We start from the raw sequence: 25,739 nt of genomic DNA on the forward strand, positions 1-25,739 counted from the left end.
CAGACTGATTCATTCTCTAACAGTTCTTTAAACCTGCCTAGAGCCAGGAGACGGAACAATGGAGGATTTTAAATTCAAATGATGATCTGAGGTTCAAAGTTTTCAAGACGTCTCAGTTATGAAGATCTGTGACAGAGAGAAATGCTCGGCAGCTCAGAGGAAATTATACAGTTTACTGCAGAGAATGTGGGTTGTGCTATTTTCTGCCTACATTTACTGATGTGTTCGGTATTGATGCATTTGCGACTTGAGTGAATCCTCATTACGTTAACAGAAAACAAAATCCAGTCACAACTCTGTTTCCTGCTCGTATTTGCAGTTTATGACACAGAAAACTGTGTCTCTGTTCTCACCTGTGTGTGTGTGTGTGTGTGTGTGTGTGTGTGTGTGCATCTCCGTTCAGCCTCTACAGAATAAAATACAATGACATTATTAATTAACTCGCACTCAGGGAGGAAACCTCTTCACTCTGCAGAGTCCCATCAAACTCACACTGGAGAACTGAGCTCACACCACATGGAAACACTTAGAGAGGGGTGTGATGCCCCTGAATAAAAAGTAAAGGCTGCATCTACTAGTACATGTGTTTTACGTAGATGCAGCAATACATCAACTTTTTTGACTGAATAATGAGACGTTTTTATATTTTCACTTCAACAGTAGTATGTGTGGGCAGAGAGCAGGGTGTGTCATGTAAAGTTTTAATACTGTAAACATAAGCAATTAATACTTATATGTACTGCATGATGATTTCATTCTAGTTTGTATTTCTGTGCCGTTTGTTTAACTTTAACTTCATGATTGTATATTTAATTCAGTAGATCATAAATGATGGGGAGCATCTTGTTTGCTCTGGATGCACAAAACTAATGTATAATACATTTCATGGTCTTCTCCACTGGCCAAAAGCTACTGTATATATTATAAAAGGTTATGGTCCCTCTGGGGTTAATTATGCAGTGGTAACAAATCTTAAACTCTATCAACCTGTCAGATTGAAATATCAGACTTCATGAATAATTGGTCAGCTGTCAGTAAAGTCAACAGTAAAAGTTGGTGTCATACCAACATCGAGTCATTTGTTTCCATATAGTGGCTTCAGAGCTGCATCAGACACATGCAGGCTTGTGTTCACTTTTTATTTATGTCTCGTTTCTCTTGAGTTTCTGGTCAAAATTAAATTAAAAAGCTTGAAAGCTCTCCAGCTAATGATCAGAAACGTATTAAACACTTGTTGAGCCTGAGCTGATATTTGATGCTCCGACACAATCGGTGACATCAAGATTATTTTGCGAACTCTTCACACTTCAGATAATCGGGAACACCCCGCACCAGCCCTGAGTCTGATTGACTCTATAGACTAATCTACTCTTTGTGAATAAACCCTGAGAATATAAATTCTCTCAGTTCTGAAAATATTTGCTGCCCTTTGCCTTCAGTTTATATCACAGGTTGTTTAGTGTTTGTCAACAGCTTCACGGTCTCATTATATGCACATCAGCTGTTGTGCTGTTGGCAGCGCTGGTTAAATTAAGACCTTGCGTCTACATGACTACAGGACCCACTGTGTACTGCGACACTAAGAACAAACCAGAATTAATCATCTAATACACACAGTGCATGACAGCTGCTGACACATGTAGGCAGCCCCCACTGATTCGCCTGCTTCATTAGGAATTTTAAAAAGGCTGCTTTGAATTCACAGAGGCTGGAGTTTCACCACTCTGAATGTTAACTAGCCTCTTTTCCTTTCCCCACAAATATTTTGACTTCAAGGTGAACAAATTATTGTTTTTCTTCTCACAGGATCAAATCTCTGAGAGGGAAAAGTTCACCAGGGTTCTCGACCCTCTGCAGCCAAGTCTCATTTGTCATTCAGGTTGTGCACAGCTTTATTTTGAGGTGTTTAACTCCCGTGGTTGTGTCTCAGTTTGTGAGCTCCATCAAACAGATTAGCTTTAATCTCAGAACACTGAGGGGTTTTAAAATCAGGCAGAACGTCTGTACTCACAGGACAAATGGTGGGTTAATGAGCTGGTTGGGGTTTTTCTGGGGTTGTTTAACAGGAGTTGGATAGTTTTTGTGTAAACCTGGTTTAACTGCTGGTTTAGCAGTTGTTTAAGCTCTAGTAATGTATATTAATACACATAATACAGTGGTTCACCCAACCTCTAAATAAAGAGGAAACCATCAACTTCATAAATGTGCGTGTTTTAATTTCCTGTATGATTTACATGACTTATTGAAACTACTACAACGACTGTTTTGAAAATACAAACATTTTTCTCTGATGGTTTCTGCCATTTTATCACTTATGCACATTCAAGTGTTAATTTTTTCAAGTAAATTTTGTTTCAATTAGTGATTTGATGATATAAAAACTTGGTGAAACTTCATGATTGACACCTGGTTCAGTAGTTACCCTAGTAGTAGTACCACAATATGAGGTTTGTGTATTTGTTTAGAAGTGAAGCTTTAGAAAAAACTTATCTCAAAGATGTCAAGTGAAGAACTCACCAACTCAAATCATTTTCACTATGATAAAACCCTGATCTCAAACAGATTTCCATCCTGAAGGAAAACATTGTTAGTCTTAATCTAAATTTTCATAATTGCTAAAAGACATTGGCCTTTTCTTCTGCCGTTGCCCTTCTGCGTGACATTTACATTACAAAGTCTCCGAGGTGTCAGCTCTCAAACACAGCCTCATTATATGCACATTTTATTTCAAAAGGTGAACACATCATGTTGAACTGAAGCTTTTCATATCGACCGCTCTCCTGCTTTTCCACCGACTTCAGCAGCTCATTAAGATTCTGTCCTGATGAAATCAGCATTTCAGATGTGGCCACAGGCGAAGCCGCTGATGATCTCGTCACTGCACCAGTGAAGAATGGATGAGAGGCAGACATTTTTCCTGACAGAGGATTTTTCCTTTTTTCAAAGAGGGTTTGTTTCAATCAGTCTTTACTGAAAGCTGAAACAGGTTTTCTGGTCTTATTTTCAGCTAAATTCTTATCTATTATGTAAGACAGTACAATATGAGCCCTGTTGCTCTCATGCCAACCAAGATAATTATTACAATAACTATGTGGGAGCCACACATGTAGAATGCCTGAACTTTTGAATATGGCTTGAAAACCCTTGGTTTTCATTTCATTCTGATTTTATGTGGGGATATACATTGAGAATCAAAATTTAAAAGTAAAAATCCATCCATCCATTGTCTTCCATGTATCAGAGCTCAGGTCACAGAGTATTCTAGACATCCCTCTTTCCACAGCCACACTTTCCAGCTCCTCCTGTGGGATCCCGAGGCCAGAGAGGATACAGTCCAGGCTCCTGCCTTTACCTGCTGTCACAGCTCCGCTCCCTGATGACCTTGGCTGCAGGTGGTGAGTCCACATGGTGGTGGTCCTGGTGGAATAAAGATCATTCACCTGCATTCAGTGACTCTAATGTGACTTTTCACTCTTCTCTGGTCTATTTTACACGGATGGAAAGTGGAAAGGTTTCAATTTGGCACAAAATCAAATAAATAGGTCAGTTTTTTCACCTTAAACTGTTGCCAGAAGCTAATTCTGTCCTCTGTTAGAGTTTTTGATGTAAACTGGACAAACTTACACCAATGCTGCTGTTTAGTGCTAAAATAAGCAGTTTGTGTCATCTGGTGGACAAATGGAGAATCACAACCAGCCGGCATGGTTGTGTATTTACAATAATACTGTACATTGCCAAAAAGTCCTAAATGTAGTGGAGCATAAAGTACAATATTCCCAATTAAATGTAGTGAGTACTATTGAAAGAGAAGTACTAAAGGACCGTACACATAATAATAATAATAATAATGTATAATAATAAATATACATTTATATAGCACCTTTCATGGTACTCAAGGCTGTTCTACAGAGTTCAGGAAAATTTAATTAAAATGAGTAGAAATAAAAAATTTATCAAACCAATAACAGAAAATAACATTGACCTACAAAATAAAATAAATGTACGTTAATCTAAATGTGTAAATGTAATTAAATCATTTTCACATAGGGATTCAAGCTATATCTTGAGGAAGCAGATCAATAATTCAAAATGTATTTAAAATAATCATGTATTAATTTACTTTGATATTAGATTTTTTTTTTTAAATCCTTTACTTTACAAGTTTCTTAAAAGTCCCTGTAAAGTTTTTTTTTGTGCACTGTCCCTTTAAAAGTGTCTCTCGCGCTTTTTGGCCTCTGTCGCTCTCCGTCGAACCCGGAAGTGTTTGCACAGGGTGTCTGGTGGAGCCACGCTCAGCGCCACAGGTTCAAGTCCGGACATATCGGCGCGTGTTAACGAGTATCAGAGAAGTGAGAGATGTCCGGGGGCAGCCGCCTGGAGAACGCGAACCCGGTGATCTTCCAGCGGTCCGGAGAGAGGCTGCTGACGGCGACCGACGAGGATGAAGACGTTCACGACCCCATCGACGACAGAGAGATCTTCGATATCCTGTTTCCGTCGGACAGCGACTTCACTTCCGCTCCTGTTGGAGATCCATTCGAACTCCTGCTGTGTTCATTCTGTCTTTACTCGTGCTAACACGTGAGCTAGCGCTAGCATGTACTCAGAGATGGGTGGTGTGAAGTAAACACAAACAGCCATCTTGGTTTTTTTTTAGATCATCGGAGTCTCTTGTAAGAGTCAACAACAACAACAACAATAATAATAATAATAATAACAATAAGAAGAAGAAGACAGGTGTCCTCCATGTTGTCTCCTCTCTCATGTTGTGTCTTTAACTAAAGTTACATCTGATCAGATCCATCAACGACCCGGAGCATCCTCTGTCTCTGGAAGAGCTCAACGTGGTGGAGCAGATTAGAGTCAAGGTACGATCCTGTCATCCTGCTTGTTGTATTTCTACTTTTACTACAGGATGAATGTGGGGGAGAATACTATATACTATATATATATATATATATATTTGGAAGTTGCAAAAGTAAAAATTGAAACCAGTCCCAGCTGACATGAATTCAGTACGTGGTTTATTAATCTTCTGTCCTGTTGTCGTAGGTCGATGATGCAGAGAGCACCGTCGGTGTCGAGTTCACTCCCACAATCCCTCACTGCAGCATGGCAACACTCATAGGTCTGTCAATCAAAGTCAAGCTGCTGCGCTCCCTGCCCGACAGATTCAAGGTGCGCCGGCTCCAGAGATGCACGTTCAACACCGCCCCCCCCCCCCCTGTTTATTCTGAGTTCACGTGAACACAACTTGTATTTTTCTCGTTTCCTCTCAGATCGATGTCCACATCACTCCTGGGACTCACGCCTCGGAGGAAGCAGGTAAAAACAATAACAACCCCTATTTTTCCATCCACTGTGACATTTACCTCGGATATATCCTGTTGACTTTCCTGTGTTTATCATGTTTACTGGTCAGTTTTCAATGTGATTCTATGTTGTGTGACTTGTTTCACTGTGTTTTTGTGGTTTCATGTGCAGTGAACAAACAGCTGGCCGACAAAGAGCGAGTGGCAGCAGCTCTGGAGAACTCCTCGCTGCTTGAGGTGGTCAACCAGTGTCTGTCCAGCAGGAGCATCTGAGCAGCCAATCAGCTCTGCGTCTTCTTCTTTCAGCGTCCGATAATATTTTGCAGCACAACTCTCTGATCAGCCAGAAAAGCCTGCTATTAAGATGCTAGATACAAGAACAGGAAACATAGTATTCACTGTGTTAAAGAGATCAATACACGTGTTTGTCATCTTGCAGAATAGTCTGAACAAAGCAGAGGATTTATTTGATTTGAGGATTTTATCAGAGAAAGTGAAGAAATTCTTCTGGTTACGTTTTATTAAGGTTGATGCCTGTTTTATATAATGACATTTGTAAACTTATCAAAGGAGGAAAATATTCTGACTCATCATCTGCTCAGAGTCTGCAGAAATAATTCAATTCAGTCATATACACATTATATTAATGCTTTGGAAATTTTATGAAAAGTCTGCCTGTCTGTAATTTAAATAAAATAATGAAGGTAGTTTTTTTTTTTTCAAAGCTTTGTTTCATCCAAGTAATATTCAGACCGACTGACATCAATATGTCAGTGTCTCAAAAGTGAGATTTCAGTGTTCACTCCATGTCAGTTCACACCCTTACTTATAACTTGTGTAAAACTACTTATGTAATGTCGTTATTAGTCCACCAGGAGGCGCCCTTGTCCTTCTTCTGATGATTCAGCTGTTTCCAGCTGTGGAGGGTGAGAATGTGAAGTTTCTTTCCATCAGATCATAGGAGAACATCTGGCAGAACAAACTGCAGCATGTTCTTCCACAAACTCCCACCTCACTGACCTCAACAAACCGAGAGACTTTTCTAAAACACGCACACACACACACACTCACACAGATCTGATACAAATACAACAGATACTGAGACACGTGTTTTTATTTGAAAAAACATTGTAGTTACTTTACTTGTGTTTGTGACACCTGAGACTCAATTATCTGTCAAATGACTGAACCTGAAGTCACTTCAAAATAATCTCAAAGAATATTTTACCCCTTTCACTCAATTTTACATTTTTATTTAATTTATCCTTTTTTTTTTCATTTTCCTCTTTTAATATCTGCATCTCTTTTATTTTACTCTGGATTTCTTGTTGGTTTGAGACTCTGCTCTCTGACTTTAAATAGTTTAATTTGTCCTTGTGTTTAATATCCCTGTAAATCACCTTGAATCTATATTATAAATTAATATAATATTACAAATCAGTTAACTATATAAAACAGTAAAAAACAAATAGACCTTTTCAGAATATCTGCGACACCACAGGAGAAAAACACATTGAACTGCACAACAACAAAATGAACACTCATTAGTGTCACAACACTGAGCCTCAAGTATCACAGACACACACACATGTACTTGTTGTGGAGGAATAACTGTTGTTCCTCAGGCTCCACTAAAACAGATCCTTTCTCCCCATGTTCCACATCTGGAAACATTGCATCACTGCTAATACCCCGGATCAGAGACCCAGCCGGCACAGCTGCAGCTGCAGCAGCCAGAGCCATGAATACCCAGAGTTCAGTCAACAGGAAGCAGAGAAACCAGAAGTCAGTTCAGGACACATCTAATGAATGGAAATGTATTAGAAAGTAGCTCTGCAGAAATAAGCCCGGTGAACCCTCTATCTGTTGAACCCCGACTCTACATTGACATTTATGATGCAGTTCGAATTCTAATAATATAAAAATATTGGAAATAATGTGTCCACCAACAGTTTCCTTTCCCTCTTATGAATAGGCCCAGGTGGTTGTTAGCTCAGGGCTGCAGCTGAACAGTCGTCGGGGGGTCTGGTCAGTTTGGATGATATTGTTTCTTAGACATGTGTGTGTGTGAATATTACGTTTCACTCGTCTGTTCGTTTATTTGTGAGCAAGATTCCACAAAAACGACTCAACTGAACTTGCTGGATGTTCCCATGTATGTTGGAGTAACGGCTCCTGTTTGCCCAGATCTGGGCCACACGTCAACCAAAGCAATGCCGAACGTCAGCCAAAGGTTGCCCGAATTCGTTTTTTATGCTATTTTGGGCCTTGGTCACCATTTACCACACGGGTCCCTGCAGGTTACACTTCGACTGAAGCACCTGACCACAAGGACAGAAGTGTTGCGTCTGTGCCTTAAGTGGCCCAAACCCGTATGCTATCTGAAGATGTGGCTACACTTGCCCTTTATTTACCATTTATGGCCTCAATGAACAAAAAACGAAACCTCCTCCTCCGCCATGATTCAATGTAGAGTACGCTCAATATTATATATATATTTCATATTTTATTTTATATGTTATGTTTCCACCTTTTACTCGGAGCAGTTGTAACAAACACAATTTCCCCCTGGGATCAAGAAAGTATTCTGCTAACGTTCCCCACATGATGTTTCCATTAGCAGAGACTTGACTCAACCCAGTGTCTGCGTGGCTCCGGGTGGAGCCGTGTCCTCTGCAGACTTCAGGCTGCACATCGGTCCAGAGCCACAGCCTCAGCGTGTGAGACGGTCGATGGACGCGCATTAACCGCGCACAGCGTTTCCTTCTCTCTCAGGTAGGTGAAGCACGCATGTGGTGTGAGGTGTGTGTGTTTGTGTATTTGTGTGTTTGTGCGTAAAAAGCAGCGGAAACCGTGAGAGAGTCGAGTTGTCTCACAAAGCAGGAAAAAAGAAGTTGTCATCTTCTGGAAAGTGTCTGCAGCAGATTCCGGGCTGGCTGTGTGTCTCAGGGTTCGGTTTGGCTCAGAGCTGCGACTGTGGCCGCGGGCCGAGGTTTGTCCTTTTCTGTCCCCAACACAAACTGTGCGTCTTTTATCCGCTGTTTGTTTGATTCAGTGTGTGTCTGCAGTGAGGATGCAGCTGGTCCCAGGCGAACAGAGCATCGGGCCTGTGGTCAGCGAGCTGAACTGCAGTGTTTTCACATGGCGCTTTATTTTTTCTGTAGGAGCTTTGCAGAGAGTGGGACTCACACGTTTGTGCAGCTTCATGCTCGTTTAGGACTTTTACTTTCAATAATTGTGGAAAAAACCTAATCAGAAGCCTGATCTCCAACCTCACCCATGCTCAAGCAAAACCAAACACAACTCACATCTTGTCCCTAAACTTACCCAGGACCTCAGAAATGAGGCTTTACCTCATTAGGACTGAGTTTTATGGGCATGTGAGGACTGCTGGTCCCTCTAAAGTCTGTGTTTATGCTGGGAACGATCCGGAAGAGACTCACATATATGATTACACACACACACATACTCAGACACAGACAGACACGTCTGCATGACTTCTGTGGCTTGAAATGTAATGTTTATATGATTTATGTTGCCATATGAAAGACCAGTCCCCTAAATGTCTTTAGTCCTCACAGCAGGAGTAACATGCACGACTTCTTCGCCTTAAGATCTGACGATGAGCATTATCAGGATCCAATTCATGTCCCCATAAGGATGATAAGTCTCTGTAATGCATAACAAGCAGCAGATTGGAGGGGGGGGGGTAGGTGCCTTGTTCAAGGGCACACAAGCTGTGGAAGTGGGACGAACCAGTGAGAAAAGCGGGAATGGTTTTGACTTCAGCTGGAGACAGCATCCAAAATATTATCTGGCACGAAGTCAGAAAGCTCAGGAAGAGGAATTTGCATGTGTGTGTGTTTGTTCACAACCTGTTTGACAGAACGCCATTTGGCTGTAAGCACTTCCACAAACACACACACACACACACACACACACACACACATGCACACCGACTCCGAGGCTGGACTCGCTTCTATAAACATTTAGTTTATAAAGGCCTGTTTGCTTTTGAATGGAGGAATCCAGAGTAAATGAGAGTCAACGTGAGTGTAATCTGATGGGCACCAGGCTGAACTCTGTGGCCGCTCCGCTCTCCCTCTGCACCAGGCTTTTCTGAAATCTGCTTCCACTGTTATCTTCATTTCAGGAGTTTTAAATTAATTGACCGACTTTATTTGAATTGGATTTGCAATCATGTAAATCACATGTTCTGGGCTCGACTACAGTAAACACAGAAATCAGAATAGGACTAGAATGGCTCTCAATGGAGCACATGCCTCAGTCCCCTACACACACACATATAGATTTCAATTCCCAGAATATCCCTTCTGTTTTTTACTTGAAGATCGACGACGTCTGTGAAATTGCAGACTTACAGTCCAAACTTTAATGTTTTCTTTCTTGGCCCTTGTCTCCTCCTCCCATCAAGTTTCATGGAAATCTGTTCTGTGTTGATGTTTTTAATTCACACCTCAGCCTGAATCATCAGAAACACACAGTAAAACAAAAGTCTAATTCACTTTGTAATATGATCATGTTCTCCCCATGTGATTACTGAAACCTTAATCTATTGTATCATTTGATTCCAAAACCTCGTTGTGTGTATTTACATATACCACTCAACTTTGTGAGCGTTTGTCCTGAAAACAACATTTTCAATGCCTCCCCCTTCATATTGCATTGTAACTGAACGTTGCGTGTCAAGTTAGATAAGAAGAGAGAGGAAGTGCCATAAATAGTCTCATGAAACTCATGTTTGGTTTATTATTCTTTGAAATGCACATGATCACAAATTGACTGAATCATTTATTTACGACTGCAGAAAAACAATTAATTCCACTAATGTCTCCAGTCGCCTCGAGACGCGCTGCAGTCTGACAACAGGACAGCGAACGCAGCAAAGATGTTGTCAAACCTGAACCAACTGTTGAAATCAGTCGCTCTCACTGAGCCACGCACGAGATGCTGCTGGATGAACTCAAACTGTAAAGGAGGAATGTTTCCTCAAATGTTTCCTCGGATAGGAAAAGGACAATACTGAAGAGCAGTAGGGAACATGGGGCCTTAAAGCTGAGAAAGGTCATGTGATCTCATGGATCAGTTTCCTAAATCTGTCCAGTCTCACAGAGATAAGAGCTTATATAAAAAAAAAATTTCAGTCCACAAAAATTCCCGTAAGAAACTTATTTGTGACGGTGATGTCATGTTGGCGTTTCTCAGTAGTCTGAGGCTTTTATGACTAATCCATGCGACTTGACTTCATCAGGCTATTTTCTACTAGAACTAACAAGAAGTCTATCCATAGACATGTGCATGTGGTTCTTATTATTTTGGACTGAACTAGTTCCTCTGCTGGACGTCACCCAGGAGCAGCAGAGCCTGTTGGAGGATTCCTGCAGTTGACGACACGTTTTCTTCAGAGTTAAACAACATGTTGGAGGTTTTTTTGGTCGTGGTTTCTTGTTTTTACGCGCTGGTGTCGCCTCTGGTCGTGTTCTCATTCATGCACTTTGTGACAGAACTAGTTTTCAGCTCATTGCAGCTCTGAGTTCTTGGCATTCCTCAGGAGCGCAGTGGGACGAACTCGGAGTCGGTGAGGAAGCGAGGGGCTGGGTTAAACTCCTCCGCGTCTCCCCGCTCCTCCAGAGCCTCAAAATGAAGTCAGAGGCTCTTAAGGACCTCTCATCATTTCCTGCTGTGCACTCAGTGATGAGCGTTTTAAAAAGAACGCAGCATTGTTCGGTGATGTGAATCGTGTCTTGAGGTCGGAGGAGAGCATGTGCATTTGTTTAGCGTGTGCAGGCAGTAGTGAAAACACAATGCAGCACTGTGCTGTCTGTGCTCGGCTCGGTTTCCTGTGTAAACCATGTGATCCTGACCCTCTCCGTCCATCCGGCTCTCAAACTCATGACCATGTGTTGATAACGCAACATCTCAGAGTCACCAGCAGAGTTTGAAGTTATTTATAACCACAGGAAATGCAGAGGTAGTAATAATGCTGCTCTTGATTTGTATTCATCGCTCAGTGTGCGTTTCTAGTTTTGTCGACCTTTTGTATATGTATGTTGTTATAAAAATAAAACAGAGAAGTCTCTCGACTTGAATTTGACTCAGAGTCTCCGAATCTTCCTTCAATCCAAAGTGCGTCTGTCGTGTTTTTGTCTCTGGAACGATTCACCCGCTGAGATTAGACATGCTACATCTGTCACTGCTTTTAAATTCCTTCTTTAAACTTTCTTTTTTTTAAATAAAGCTTTAATCTGTGTGTAAATTTAAATTCAGGAGGTGATGTTTTCATCTGTGTGTTCGTAAATCAGCAGGATTTTCATGAAGTTTTATGGAATGGTGGCACGTGAGTCAAGGAAGAACTTCTAGAGAAGATTTTCATACATTCCTCATTTCACTGTGATATTTAAAAAAAAAACAATTTTAAATTAACAGTAGAAGGAGTACATAGAGGAGTGTGTATTTAATGTTCCTGGAGTAAATATAAGTTAATACTTAGGTTGTTTTGTTCTGTATATTTTGTCCGATGGACGCTGCAAGCCACAAACCTGCACCAGACTGAAAATCTTTTAATGAAAAGAATGAAAGGTTGTACATGTACACGTATGTAGATGTACTTGCTTGAGGTTCTTTCAAGTACAGCTGGTGCAGATACTATGACCTGGATAACTGAGATTCTTCAGACAGAATGTAAAGCTATGGCTTTGGGCCCCATGACGACGAAAAACAATAGGTGAAACTCTGTGAGTTAAAGTTTCTGCTAAAAAAGAGAATAAAAAAAAAGTTGAAGTAGTTTGAGAAAGCAAGGCAGCTGTATCTCCGTCATTGTCAACGTCTGAAAGAACCTTTGTCTGTTTTATCTCTCAGAATTAGTTTTCACATAGCTTAAGCGTTTGAACATCCATTTGACATCCTGTGGCATCTCCGCTTGGCCCAGAGTAAGTGAGTCATATGTGGTGTGACGAGTGATCACAAAGCATCTAAGTGACCGAGGAGCCTGTAGGCGAGCTGCGCTAATGTTCATGTGACTGTGACAGGACGGATTCTCTGCTCTCTCCTCTCTCTCTCTGTTGTTTAAGCTGATGATGAATTGGATGAGTGCGTTTGCCCCGCGGAGCTAAACGACCACATTCATGTTTGAGATGACAAACACTTGAACCTGCTGACATCACTTCAGAGAGTGTGTGTTGAGGGTGATGTCACCGGGCACCGAAGAGGGAAACCTGAAAATATTGCGATGAAGCTCAGGAGGAATTAAGAGGCCTGAGATGCAGTGATTAATATCCTGGTGCTGAATGAACGTACAGCGTGTGTGTGACGTCACAGCCACACCACAACACCACAGCCTTGGAATACCACTTTACTCGAGCCCCTTCCACTGAGCTGTCGGTGCATTTGATGCATGTTTGCATTATTTATTTCTCCTCACAACACTTCATAAGATTCAGTGCATACAACAGATGCAACTGTATACCTTGCAGCAACCCCCCCGTATTATGTGTGATGTCAAACTCTTGTTTCGAGCCTTAGTTTGACACATTAAGGCTTCATCCTCCTTTCTACGTCTAGTGTGGACGTGCGTCCTCACCAGTGGTGCGTGGTGTGAAAGCAGCTTTATGTAGTGTACAGCAGCAATTCATGAAAAAGATTGAAAAGTGTTTCAACAAACCCTGAACACTGAGTTTCTTCAAACTGCTTCTTATGTATTTAGACATTTAGTATATTTAAAATGGCAAAAAAAATCACGTTCCAGATTTCTAAGGAAGATTTTTCAACCTTTACATTGGAGGATGTGGAGGTTTATTTGGGTTTCAGTTGTTTCATTCTTAGTCACTTTATCACTTCGAGAATCTGCAGTGAGGAAAAAGTGTTTTGGCGCGTCGCAGCGTTCCTCCATGGGAAACACAGGTCTGTGGTTTTTTTTATTTTATTTTATTTTTATGGTTAAGTAAAATAACAGCTCGGACACGTTTTTCCCCCTCGACTGGATCCTGGGGAAGAAAAGCAGCTGAGCGCAGGGAAGAAAGCCAAGGTGACTCTGAGATGCAGCTCTGCCTCTGCTGGAAAAGGAGACGCAGGGGGAGGGCATTGAAGTGCAGCCGATGGAGGGCTGGCACGCTGCCGCTGACTGTGTTGCGAGGCAGGAAGTGTGACACCGAGAGCACAGGAAGTGGCAGCTGTGGAACCCCCTTTTGGTCCAGCAGCACCAACGCCTAGGATCAATTAACTTTCAGTTAAATAGAGGCTGAACTTTATTTTTTTTATGAATAAAACGGAGGAAAATCTTGTTTAATGTTTGTTGTTGTTTGTTCTCAATTTCATGAGATTTAGCAACACGCACTGAAAACAAAAAATTGAAATAGACAATCAAATTAATTTTTTTGTGAAATACACAACACAGAAATCTGGAACAGTGACATACAGGCCTCTTACTGTCTGCGATTTTGCGTCATTACTTGTCCTCGACTCTCTTTTCAGTTTTTGCTTCTGCGTCTCTTACTTCTGCATTTTATTCATCGGGCTGCACAGGATTTCATGCACAAAGTCGCAGCCGAACTTTGCGCTTGAGTGTCAACAATCACTGTTCTGTGCTGATGTCTCATGCTTTTCACATCATGAGCTTTTCTTTGTCTCCCTCTCAATGAACGTGCAGAGGAAGTACAGCCTGGAATCCGCCATCAGTTGAGAAGAGGACGCATTTTTTAAAATTTTACATCCAAATGCAGGAAGTTTACTGATGCGGTGCAATAATTAAATATCGAATTTCCCTCCCAAAAATTCATCAAAATTATTTTGATCATGATGAAAATGAAAGAAGTCAGAACATGCATTGGCTGCACAGTTTGAAGTTTGAAAAATGAGGCTACTTAAAGAGTTATTTAATGCATTTGTCAATATTTAGACTGATTACAAACAAATCAGAATGTTTTGTATTCTTATATTTTGTTGATCTTCTTCCAGGTCGGTTAAAAATGATCTCCTATCTATTATTACAACACTTCATTACAGACTTTATTTTAATCCAGAGCCCCAGTGGGAATCCCTCCCCCAGTTGAGGAACTATATACAGTCTATGGGAGAACTGAGAAAGAGGAAGTGGTTTGCTGCAAATAAGGCTTGTGTGTGTGTGTGAGTGACTTCTTCTCTTCTTTGACTTTAGAGGAAGAAGAATCAAGAAGTTCAACACGCCTCTGAATGTTTTTTAAACACATGTTAAGATGATGTTCCTCTTTTCTCTGTTTTCAGCTGTTTCTTGTGGCAGCTCTTCGTTTTTTACATTTTCACGAGGAATGAACTAAAGAGCTTCTTCTACCGTCTCCTGAACGTGCTGCTGATTCTTCTATGGACACAGACTGAGTAAGTAGAGATGCTGAGGTTTTTTTTCCGATGTCAGATTTTCAGCACGTTGCAAGAGTAAAGGAAAGAGCAGATTAGATTTGCCTGACAGCCCAGTCATGGTAAAACTATCTGACATGGTTTCCTGTTTGTACTATAATGATGCAGCACTCAATCTTAATTGATTTATAGAAAATCCATCTGCACGTGATTTATTGTTTATGTATTTTATAACCAAAACTTTTGAACCACTGTGCCAGATGTTAGATGTTCTTGAGTGTGGAGAGAGACTGAATCCATTAGCTTTAAAGTTAGACTCTGTAAGTTGGTGACTAATGGGAATATTGATTTGCCTCCTCAGGCATTGTCTGGTTTCATTTGCTCGTAAGTATCTTGTGAGTGTGTTTATGATGCTAAGCCCCACAGGAAGGTCAGAGGTCAAGGTCAGCTTCTCCAAGTGCAAGGTCGCGTCTGCAGACGAGAATATGTTCAGTTTACGATAACAGAAGAACAGAATGTCTTCAGATCTGAGGAGACGAAAAGCGTTGACTGAAACGATTAATTATCAGAACGGTCATTTCACTGATGGACTATGGCTCCAGCAGGAACAGTTTCTTGTGTCTTCAATGCCTTTAGAGAAGATAATGCATGTGTGCAGGAACCTCTTCTCTCTTTCTAAAGCTTCTTCAGTCTTTACTTAAAAGTCCTGAAGTCTTGTCTTTTGCTAACACATCATAAACATCGATCAGCATTAAAACCTGTTGTTGGTGCTAATGTTCTAACTGGAAACAGATTCTCAGAAATCCCTTCATTATTAAGACGAATACAGAGAAGCCTTTCTAGAGGAAGTAACTCGTCTGTCAACTTCTCCGACATGAAAGGTTCTCAGCACTAAATTCTTTATTTAAAAAAAATGTCATTGTTAAAATTAACCTAACCTAATTAACCTAACCTTCAAAGAACCACATCTTTTACAGCTGGTGTGTGTGTGAGTGTGTGTGTGTGTCAACACACCACAGGATGTTAGCTTAGCCACTCAGCACTGTTTCTGCACAGCCGACACATTTATTTCTACGGGGGTGCGTTCAAAATGTCTGAAATTACCTTTTCCCCAAGGTCATGTTGAAAATACACTCAGAGTTTGATCTTTTAATTTTCATGACCATCAGCACTATATGTTTTGTGGAGACAGAATATATATATATATATATATATATATATATGTTCACATGTAGCATTCGGTGTGTCTGATTGTTTTTGGAACATATCAAGTGAAAAGTTTTAGCGAGGTGATAACATGATGATACATATACGTCCCCCCCACTGACAACAACGTGAGCCTGAGATAAACATGTTCAGTTTTGTAGAAGGAGCAGGTTTAACACGGGTTAAACATCCATGCTATGTTGCGTGTGTGTGTGTCTGTGTGCGTGTGCAGATACTCTAATGAGGCTGTGGAGGGGGTTCAGTGGCAGGATGGAGAACCCTTTTTATGGCCAGTTCTAAACTGAAACATATGTAAGCCGTGTGTGTGTGTGTGTGTGTGTGTGTGTGTGTGTGTGTGTGTGTGTGTGTGTGTGTGTGTGTGTGTGTGTGTGTGTGTGTGTGTGTGTGTGTGTGTGTGTGTGTGTGTGTGTGTGTGTGTTCAAAGGGTCCAACCCTGGAATCCCACACATCTTTCCCCCCTATACTTCTCACTCTCTCTTCAAGGCAGTCATTGTGAAGGCTTAGCTAATATTAGGCTACGTGTGTGTGTGTGTACGTACGTGTGTGTGTGTGTTATCTAGAAAAGAAAGAAGTTGTGCATTCTAATAGTTTAGCACAGGCCTGTTTCCTCTGACGGAAGTAGATGTCTCCTCTGCGCATCTTGCACAAACTGACAGTCAGTTTATATCTGGATTCAGTTGACATGTTTCAAGTCTTTCCACATTTGAATGTATCTTATGTACGTTATGCAAATAAGTTGCAGTTGCAACTGTGACTTTGATGAAACCAAGGAGATCTTTTTTTTTTTTTCCCCATCACAGTGTTTTTTTCTCTTTCAACACGTTTTATCTGCTGCTTTCACCTCTGCAGTCCTGCGAGCGCCGTTTCATCACTGCTGCAGGAAATGAGTCAATGTGTAAAGTCTCTATATCCTGATGAAAGCTGAAACCTAGTCATATTCATAAGACTTGACAGTGTTCGCTCTCTCCTCCTTCTTGTTGACCTGCCTTCCCTTAAAGTTCTGTGTGGTGAGCTGACATTTCATGAATTCAACACAATTTTAAAATCTAATCTGTGTAGCCCCAGTGGAAACATCTGTAGTATTTAGAACTGTGGGAACACGCACATGTGCATTTGGCTTTAAATCTTGAAATCTGCCGACGAGGCTTCTGAAGCCAGGTCTGATCTGTGAGTGACGTTTTCCTGTTCAGCTCAAGTTTGTGCAAACCAGAACCTTTCCCCTGCCGAGACTGGTTCACTCGTCTCACAGGAGAATGACTCGTAGTAACTCCAACGTAATTAGTCTTTCAAATCATTATTTGATTAAACAGACCGTTAAGATCTAACATTTCAGATTGTAATTGTGTGTCATGTATTTCATCAACTTATTAAATTAACTTCCACGTCTTGCACATTTACAATCTGCATGAAAAGGTTGAAGCTCTTGACACTGAAGCATCTGTACTGCACATGTCTTCTGGTTAATGTTTAAGTGTTTAAGCTTATTTCCTTTTTTCCATCATTCCCTTTTCAACCCCATGTTGGAAAATTAGTGACAGTCACATGAAAGATAAATATAAAAATGTCATATTTGTCTGTGCAGGCTACAAACTGATATAATAGTGATAAGATTGTTTAGGTTCATCCGTCTGTTCACTGGAAAGTTTAACTTCATCATGATTGTCTGAATATTTTTCTATAGAAACTAACGTCCTTAGTCTTCCAGGTATATGAGCAGGATTTTTTAAATTTGGATGATTGTTCTGCATTAAATCTGAGGAATCACCGAAGTTATTACATTTCATTCTGAGGGAATGAAGCAGTTCTCCAACCAGTTTTTAATATGCGTGGAAACATCTCACGTAAACTCCAGATGTCAAACTCACGGCTCTAGAAGTTTAGTCAAAACACCAAAGTCATTGGGATTCATCCTCTGGGGACCATGCATATCTCTTCAGCACTGATTGGGTCTTGGAGGGTATTTAAAGATGGACGACATTGCAGCCCCACGAAGGTGAACTTTTTTCTAAGTTTTTGTCACCTTAAAGAGTTCTTATCAAGGCTGAGTCTGACTCATGATTGGTCGAGTGTGTATCGGCAGGACCCCGATGAACTAGAAACTCATTTATATGTATGTGTAGTTGATGAAGAAAGAAGATTTCACCACATGTGAAAGTGCTGTTAGATGAGAGGAGGATGAACGTCAGGACAGAACAGGAGAGAAGGAGGAAAAACACAGGTGATAAACACGTTGGAGGTGGTGCTGCACGGCTCAGAGGAAGAGAGGAGGAGAATTTAAATAAGGCTGATATGCAGAGGTATCATCATCATCATCATCATCATCCTGGTAACCGGATAGCTGCGGTCCCGGAGCCGTGTGGTGACTTCCTGTTTGTCAGCAGCATACAGGAAGAGGCCCCCAGATGATGGTGTGACTGTGTGTGAGACTTAAAATGAAGTGAGAGGTCGAGCAGTGTGATAGGAAACAGGAGTATTGAGGTGTGAATGTGCGAGCATGCACAGAGGGAGGGGGTTGTATCATGGTCCCTCCGCTTCGAGTTTAACTGGCTCCTGAATTCTTAACATCTTTATCTGAAGTGTGCATCACTGATGTTTGTGCGTGTTTTCCAGTCACACCGGCCACGATGCTGCGGTACATGTGATGAGAAGGTCACACGAGATTTAACCATGTGTCTGCAGCTGCAGAAAATCAGATGCATGGAATTATTTGTCTGAAACGTGTTTGTGGTTCGTGTTTGCTTGATAAAATGTTGCGTCAAAGACGTGCTTTATTTTGAAAGTGTTTTTCGGGGGAACGGCACGAACAGAAATGCAGCTTCTCTCTCGTGTGGATTGTGTATCAGTTGCTAAGATATCGGGTTTCTGAGCTTTTAAAATCAAATTATAGATATTAATTATATATTATCACTCAAGTAAGTTCCTGCAAGATTAAACATTAATAATGATTCAGCCGTTGCCAGTAAGTACTCTTATCACCTGCTCACTGATGAAACCTGTTTTTCTTGATATATTTCAAGCAAAGAATTATCACAATTGAAACAACCACACTGTATGTGTAAGGTGACACTTCAGGGATTAATAAACTATCTGGAATCCAATCATCTCATATCGTATAAAACTAGAATCGCTGCTCGTCCCTGAAGGGCGAAGGTTTTACTCGAGAAAAGTCCACATCCATTTTGTTGTCTGTCCGGACTGCAGGTTGAAAATAGCAGTGAAAAATCAATGAGCTCCCGTTGCACATTCAGAATAAAGTAATGCTGAGGCTGCATTCATATTTAGTCTGCAGGGACCTATTTGTTTTTCCCTTGTGGACACCGAGTCTCCAGTTCCAGGAAGCGGTGCGGCTGCTGAAGTAGCTGCAGAATCAGTGTGTCTGATTACTGTGCTGCTCTGTTTGATTAAGTGTTTGTGTGATCCGTCCTCCAGGGTGCAGCGTCCAGTGCAGACAGAGTGAACTGGAGAGAGGAAGATGCCAGCCCCACCTCCCCCACCACCCCCTGGGCCTCCCCCTCCTCCCACCTTCGCTGAAGTAAGTCAGTCTGGTCTCATGCACAGCAGAGACATCTTTTGGATGAATTGTTTCAGGACATATTTTCTCCTGTTAAGTCCTCTCACTGTCTTTTAACTCCGCCGCCTAATAGGGATTCTATTGTTATCACATTTAAAATGACTCAGCGACTATATAATGCTGTGTGTGTGTCTGTTTGTTTCAGGCCAACACACAGAAACCAAATCTGAATCGATCACAGCAGCAGGGACGGAACGCTCTGCTGACCGACATCTCTAAAGGAGCCAGATTAAAGAAAACTGTCACCAATGACCGCAGTGGACCATTACTGGACCGTGAGTTAACAAGAGCACTAGTTAGTTACAACATCAGGGAAATAAAACAACAATCAGACAACATAAGAAAGTAAAAGTAAAGACGCACATAAAACCCACCTGTCCAAAAGGTGGACGACAGACTAGGGTCCTAAAACTAATAGTTCACAAAAAAATAATAAATAAATTATAATGATGAGATTATTTTCAAGAACTAAAGGGACTAAATAATGAATAAAAAAAAAATTGTTTGTCCTCTCAGAACCCAAAGGAGGAGGAGGAGGAGGAGGAGGCGGCAGAGGGGGAGGTGGAGGTGGAGGCGGTGGAGGAGGCGGAGGAGGCGGAGGAGGAGGTGGTGCGCCTAGTTTAGGAGGTCTGTTTGCAGGAGGGATGCCAAAACTGAGGTCTGCTGGAAACAGAGATACCAATGGTAAAAAAAAAATATTATTCTAATACTGATGAAGGTGACCGACATGAAAAAAACTGCATCTGGTAACAGAATTCATTTTGTCTTTTCATCCCTCCAGACTCCGCACCCAGCCGAGGACCTGTGCTCCCCCCAGGAGGCCGCTCCAGTGGCCCCACCCCCTTTGGTGGACCACCTAAACTCCCAGGAGCCCCTGGCGGTGTCCGTAGCAGCGTCCCTGACCTTCCCAAGGGACGCCCGAACTTCTTATCCAGACAAGACACTCCAGGAGGGCCCCCTCCCCCTGTACCCAACACACCTCGACCAACCCAGTCCTTCCAGACTCGTGGGGGACCGTCTCCACCATCGCTCCCTGGAGGACCAAGACCCAGCCCGGCCTCTGTGCCTCAACCTCCCAGTGTTCCCCCAGGGAGACACGGACATCTGCCTCCCCCACCGGGAGGCTCCTCATCTGGTTCAAGACCAGTCTTCTCTGCACCTCCTCCACCCCCAAACAGCAGCCGACCCCCCATGCCCCCGGCTCCTGGAGGGAGACCCCCGCTTCCCGACGACCGGCCCCCGCCACCACCAGCACCTATTGGAGGTCATCGGCCATCTATGCCCCGCGACATGCCCCCTCCTCCCCCCTCTGTCAACTCCAAACCTTCCTCCTCTGTCTCCAACTCCTCCTCTCCTCGCTCCTCACCCGGCGGGCCTCCTCTCCCACCGGGGCGACCGGGCCCTCCGCCTCTCCCACCCACCCCAGCTGGAGGGGACGACCACAGCACACCTCGTCTACCCCAGAGGAACACCTCACTCAACAGGTACCAAGAAAGTTTTACTTGTGACAGCCTGAAATCCACATTAGTTCAATGTTAATGGCTGAGCAGCAGAGAAGCCAGATGTGTCATGTGACATAAACTTCATGACGGTTGATGCCAACCTCCTCATGATCAGTTCACAGCTCGATGAATCACCCTTCCAGAAGCTACAGCGCATAATTACAATCTGCAGGATGAACTTCTTTTTTTAAACTGTGGTGTTTATTTTTTGCAGTAGTCCCTTCACTTGTTTTTCTCACCAAACTTAACAGACACTTCTACGATCGACAGTGGCACAGAACATTTGTACAGAGCGCTGCTTGACAAACATGTCTGGGTTTTTGTAGGTTACTTCTGCTTCTTGCTAATTGGTGCTTTGGCCCTGGATGTGGTAATCAGAGTGGAAGTGGGTCAGGATGTCACTGAGCTACACTCGCTGTAATATTTTTGAGTTTCAGTGATGTTCAGGAGTTGGTAACTGGATGTTCGACCATCATGTGACCTGTTCTCTTCTCAAGAGGAGTCCTTTTACTGATGAAACAGTTGTCTTCCTCTCCTCACCAGCCATGGTCCAGCTCCGCCTCATAGCCGGACAGGGCCTCTCCCTCCCCCGCCCAACGAGAGACCGCCATCTCTTGGGAGGAACCAATCCTCAGTACGCTCAGGTGAACGGCCTTCATCAGTGGATTACGGCTGCATACAAGTCATTTAGAAATAAAGTAGAAAGTTTAAAATAACTTCAGGAGCCATTATTCACCAGCTAACTTTTTCCTCCAAAGGGCCTCTTCCTCCCCCTCCTCCCTCAAGTCGTAGCATGGGTGGGGGCAGTGTGAGGTCATCGCTTTCTCCCTCTCCGATTGGCCGGCCAGGCCCAGATCCCCCTCGCGGTGGACCTGGCGGTAGACCCCCCCTCCCTCCAGACAGGCCCGGGGTGGGAGGAGCCCCTCCACCTCCTCCGTCACCCATGGGCAACGGCTTCCAGAACTCTCACCACAACCAGATACAGGGTGAGCAGGTCCTTGTTGGTGCTGGTTTGAAATGTTCGAATATATAGATTGAAAACACAGAGCAGATATGAAACAAACAAAACCCAGAAATTCTGCATTTCACCAGCAAGGAAAGCAGTATTATAGATTTAATAACAATAAAACCACGAAATCCAGCAGGAATCTAATATGTAAGTTCATCTGCACCACTAATAAGTCTGCAGGCAGATTTCAGTCATTTGCCTTGTTGAGGATCCTGTACTCGCATAGTTGGAACAAGAGAAACCCGCTGCCCCCAGTGTTTTCTTAAACACCAGTTCCACTGTGTGCAGCGATGGCAGAGAAACTCGCTGACCTCTGAGTGTGTTGTTTCTGTCCCATTGAACCAAGACAGAAAGTTTGAATGGTGCAGACAGGTAGTGAGGGGAGGGGTCCCGACTGAGCGCCCAGACCTGGGTTTATAAACGTTTTCTGCAATTCTACACGAATTCGTACCACTTCATTCCTTTTGACTCTCTCGCGCTCTGAGTGCCTCTGATGCGCACGACAGCCATTGATCTCTATTTCTCTCCTTTAACAGATGAGTGGGAGTGTCGCTTCACCTTCCATCCGGTGTCAGACCTTCCTCCACCTGAGCCCTACGTGCCCTTCCAGAAGACCTACCCCAGCAAGATTGGGAAGACTGACGGCAGAGGTCAGACACAGACACGCACACGTGTCTTAATGTGATTAGAAAATGCTCATGTCACTTCGTGTAGTTAGTGTAGTATAGCTCCAAAATGTTGTTTTTTCAGGATCAAAGAAAAAAATCAGATGTCATCAGACGCCTGACTGTGGTTTTCAGTTTGTTGAGGAGTCTCTTCACTAGTTTTCATAAAAACCACTTCTCACTTTTTCATACACTGACAGCCCTATGATACCATGAAGATTTGTTTTTACCACCAAGTTAGACTGATGGTTAGCACTAAAGAATTCAATTAGGTTAAAGTTATTTATCGTCAGCTCCATCTGGTGGAAGAAAGTTACATCAAAATCCTTGACTCTATTCTTGATTTTCTTCTCTCCAGGTTCTGGTAAAAAGGAGAGAGGAGCTCCTCCTCTTCCTCCGATACCCAGGTGAAGAGGAGGCGGTAGCCAAGACAACACCTGGAACTATTCTCCCTGTTTCCCTCCTCTTCTCTGTTGCTCTCAATTTGCTTTCAACGACAGCGTTTGTTATTTGTGGTGACTACAACGTGTGAAATACAGTCGACCAAGTAAAAGAACAAACTCACAAAAAAAACAAAAAAACATTGAGTTTACATCACGTGCCTTTGAAAGACCAAAGCCCGTTTCTCCGCACTGTGTTCAGATCAAATGTAAAATAGACTTGTACCTTTTTGGGTACCAGAAGAAAAATATGATTTTTTTTATGTTTTACAACCACGTTGTGAGTGGAAGATGCTTTGTTGATGTGGCTGCTGTGAAACATAAAGTACTCAAGAGAAGTTGTATTTTTCATAAACTTTGACTCTTTTATTTACACTAGAGTCCATACATTGCCTGCTTATTATATTTTATCAACAAGCTGCACTTTCAGAAAAGAATACAAACTCTCTCGTCAGATAAAGCAGCATTTGACAGGTTGTACATGTGCCTTCCCCAAACCTGTTTACATATTCCCGACAGCATTCCGTAAAATGTAAATCAACACGTGATAGTGTCCCGGCATCGCAGTGGTTAGCTCTGTCACCTCACATGTCTTTCTGTGTAGAGTTTGCATGTTCTCTCCGTGTTTACGAGCCCTAGCTTCCTCCCGGAGTCGTAAAAACATACATCTTGGATTTGGTTAATTAGAGACTCTAATTTGACCTCAGGTGTGAATGTGTGATACCCCGCCTCTCGCCCAATGTTTCGCTCCAGCTCCCCCCACGACCCTCAAAGGATAAGAAGTATGGATGAATCATAAATATATGAATAACTCATTATTTAAAGATAATATTAAAAACATTGAAATCCCAGGGTCGTCATGCAGCAGTGCAGAACTGAGAGTGCAACCAGTCGCTTTCCTAAAGTCTTTCAATAAGCTGTTTCTCTCATTGTGTTGTGCCTTTTTCTGTTCAGGATTGTTCTTGGAGGCTGCTTAAACAGTTAAGGGAAAAAGCCTTTTGTGCCTTAAATAATGTAAATACAAGTTTGCTCTCCAGGGTTTGATAACCTCTGCTGATGTAAAACAGAAGCAATACAGCAGCATCATTCATAGGTTTTCAAAGTGGGGGCTGAGTGACTAGAATATTAGACCTTTGTTAGTTATTACATTAGTCTTCAAAAGGAGATCGGGTAGAAGAACCTAAGTGTGTGTTATTTAGTGAAAGAGAGAGTGAAGAGATACAATGATTGGGGGGGATTTTCTTGTTTCCCACTTTCTCAGTCAGAAGCCAGTAAATGCCTTAAGATCGACTGTTCTAATGTGTTTGATTTAATCTGAAGTTACATCAAACCTCAGTATTATGCTACATTTGCTCAACTGAGTGTCTATATGCTTAAATAACATGATCATAATCACAGAGGCATCCAGAAATTTTGCAAAGTGAACTAAAGTGAGTTTGTGCCTTTTGTTGAGCTGAGGAGACGTCCACGGTCTCAGACTTTGAAAACCCCTGATCCACAATATTAAGCAAAGTGTCTTGATTCCAACATCAATACTTAAACCTGAAACCAAACTAGAAATGGCTACAGCTTCTTTGCCACTGCTGCATAAAACGATCAGGGGGAAATGTGCACGTTTGATTTGCCAAAGCCACGTGTGCCTTCACATTGTATATTCACATGTACGTGTTTCTGTTGAAACCACTGAACGGTACTTTTCATTTGTCACGTGTAACATGAGCATGCATGTGATGTGTGTGATTGAGATGCTTTAAAGGACATGGTGTGAGTTAATGGCAGCATTGGTTTACAGTTGATCTGATTTATTATGTTTTGCTGTTTTGGTTAAAAGTTACCCTGACTTGCAGTGATGGAGTCATGTCTGTACCTGTATGATTTAATCCAGTGGTATTGAAGGACTGTATTATTTTAAGTTATGTCTAAGAACTGTGCAGTATTACGTTTGCTTCACCCAGCACTGCTTTGAATGGTCTTTTGTATACATGATGTATTATTATCATGTGCTGGACAAAGAAACATTTACTTTAAGACAATCACAAACAAATAAAACCTATTTACATAAACAAATGTAATGCTTTAGGATGCTTTATGTGCTTTACTTGACCTGAAATGTGCTTTTATTCAAGTATAGGTTGTAAATCATTTGTGTATAAACAAGGAAGGATCCAGATGTAGTGACTGGTTTTGTATTATCAGATGAGTGGTATGCATCATTTATATATTTGTGCAATAAAATTGGGTAATAATTTGATACAAAAATGTGTCATGATATTTAAGACGTCTATAATTTTATATTTTTTAAAGTAATCATTTGCACAATTTGTACCAGTCAAAAATCTAAAATAAAACACGCATCAGTCAGTTTTTCAGGGACCTCTTGTATTATCTGGTTACCCTGGACAAAGACACATTATCTTACATTTTTCACTGACATACACTTTTTTCTAAATACTTTTTTATCCTGTTGTAAGATGTAATGGCCTCTGGCCCTGTAGATGAGTAACTACTATAGGTTTTCATTACACAGCATAATTTACTCATTAATAATTCACAAATTAATGGAATAACAACTACCAGACATCCCTGAGTATAAAAAACATAAATGCAAACCTGTAAAAGAATTAAATCAGGGACGCGGCGCCCTAATGTTTGCTGTAAACAAACT

The 25,739-nt window shown here is 42.0% G+C and overlaps 2 protein-coding genes and 1 long non-coding RNA gene across 4 annotated transcripts; 2 read left to right on the forward strand and 1 right to left on the reverse strand.

The window, feature by feature from the left end:
- Positions 1 to 2,706: 2,706 nt before the first annotated feature.
- On the reverse strand, positions 2,707 to 3,684 carry LOC138413708 (uncharacterized). Its single transcript, XR_011246121.1, has 2 exons — positions 3,557 to 3,684; positions 2,707 to 3,417 (listed from the first exon to the last, which is right to left on the reverse strand). It is a non-coding gene; the product is annotated as an uncharacterized lncRNA (long non-coding RNA).
- Positions 3,022 to 6,019, forward strand: ciao2b (cytosolic iron-sulfur assembly component 2B). Its single transcript, XM_069539129.1, has 5 exons — positions 3,022 to 4,483; positions 4,789 to 4,868; positions 5,053 to 5,178; positions 5,280 to 5,325; positions 5,485 to 6,019. The coding sequence occupies exons 1-5, from the start codon at positions 4,357 to 4,359 to the stop codon at positions 5,583 to 5,585; spliced, it is 480 nt and encodes a 159-aa protein (XP_069395230.1). The 5' UTR covers positions 3,022 to 4,356; the 3' UTR covers positions 5,586 to 6,019.
- Positions 6,020 to 7,948: 1,929 nt separating this feature from the next.
- On the forward strand, positions 7,949 to 25,333 carry wipf1b (WAS/WASL interacting protein family, member 1b). 2 transcript variants are annotated; one of them, XM_069539126.1, is made up of 10 exons: positions 7,949 to 8,087; positions 14,571 to 14,681; positions 19,317 to 19,419; positions 19,604 to 19,733; positions 19,975 to 20,142; positions 20,240 to 20,942; positions 21,504 to 21,604; positions 21,719 to 21,946; positions 22,506 to 22,619; positions 22,993 to 25,333. In XM_069539126.1, exons 3-10 carry the CDS (start codon positions 19,360 to 19,362, stop codon positions 23,043 to 23,045), a joined length of 1,557 nt encoding a protein of 518 aa, XP_069395227.1. In that variant the 5' UTR covers positions 7,949 to 8,087; positions 14,571 to 14,681; positions 19,317 to 19,359; the 3' UTR covers positions 23,046 to 25,333. The 2 variants fall into 2 exon arrangements, with proteins under 2 accessions (XP_069395227.1, XP_069395228.1); XM_069539127.1 differs by lacking the exon at positions 7,949 to 8,087 and having other exon boundaries at positions 14,465 to 14,681.
- Positions 25,334 to 25,739: the final 406 nt, after the last annotated feature.

The sequence above is a fragment of the Paralichthys olivaceus genome, chromosome 14 (genome assembly GCF_024713975.1).
Source record: "Paralichthys olivaceus isolate ysfri-2021 chromosome 14, ASM2471397v2, whole genome shotgun sequence".
NCBI lineage: Eukaryota > Metazoa > Chordata > Actinopteri > Pleuronectiformes > Paralichthyidae > Paralichthys > Paralichthys olivaceus.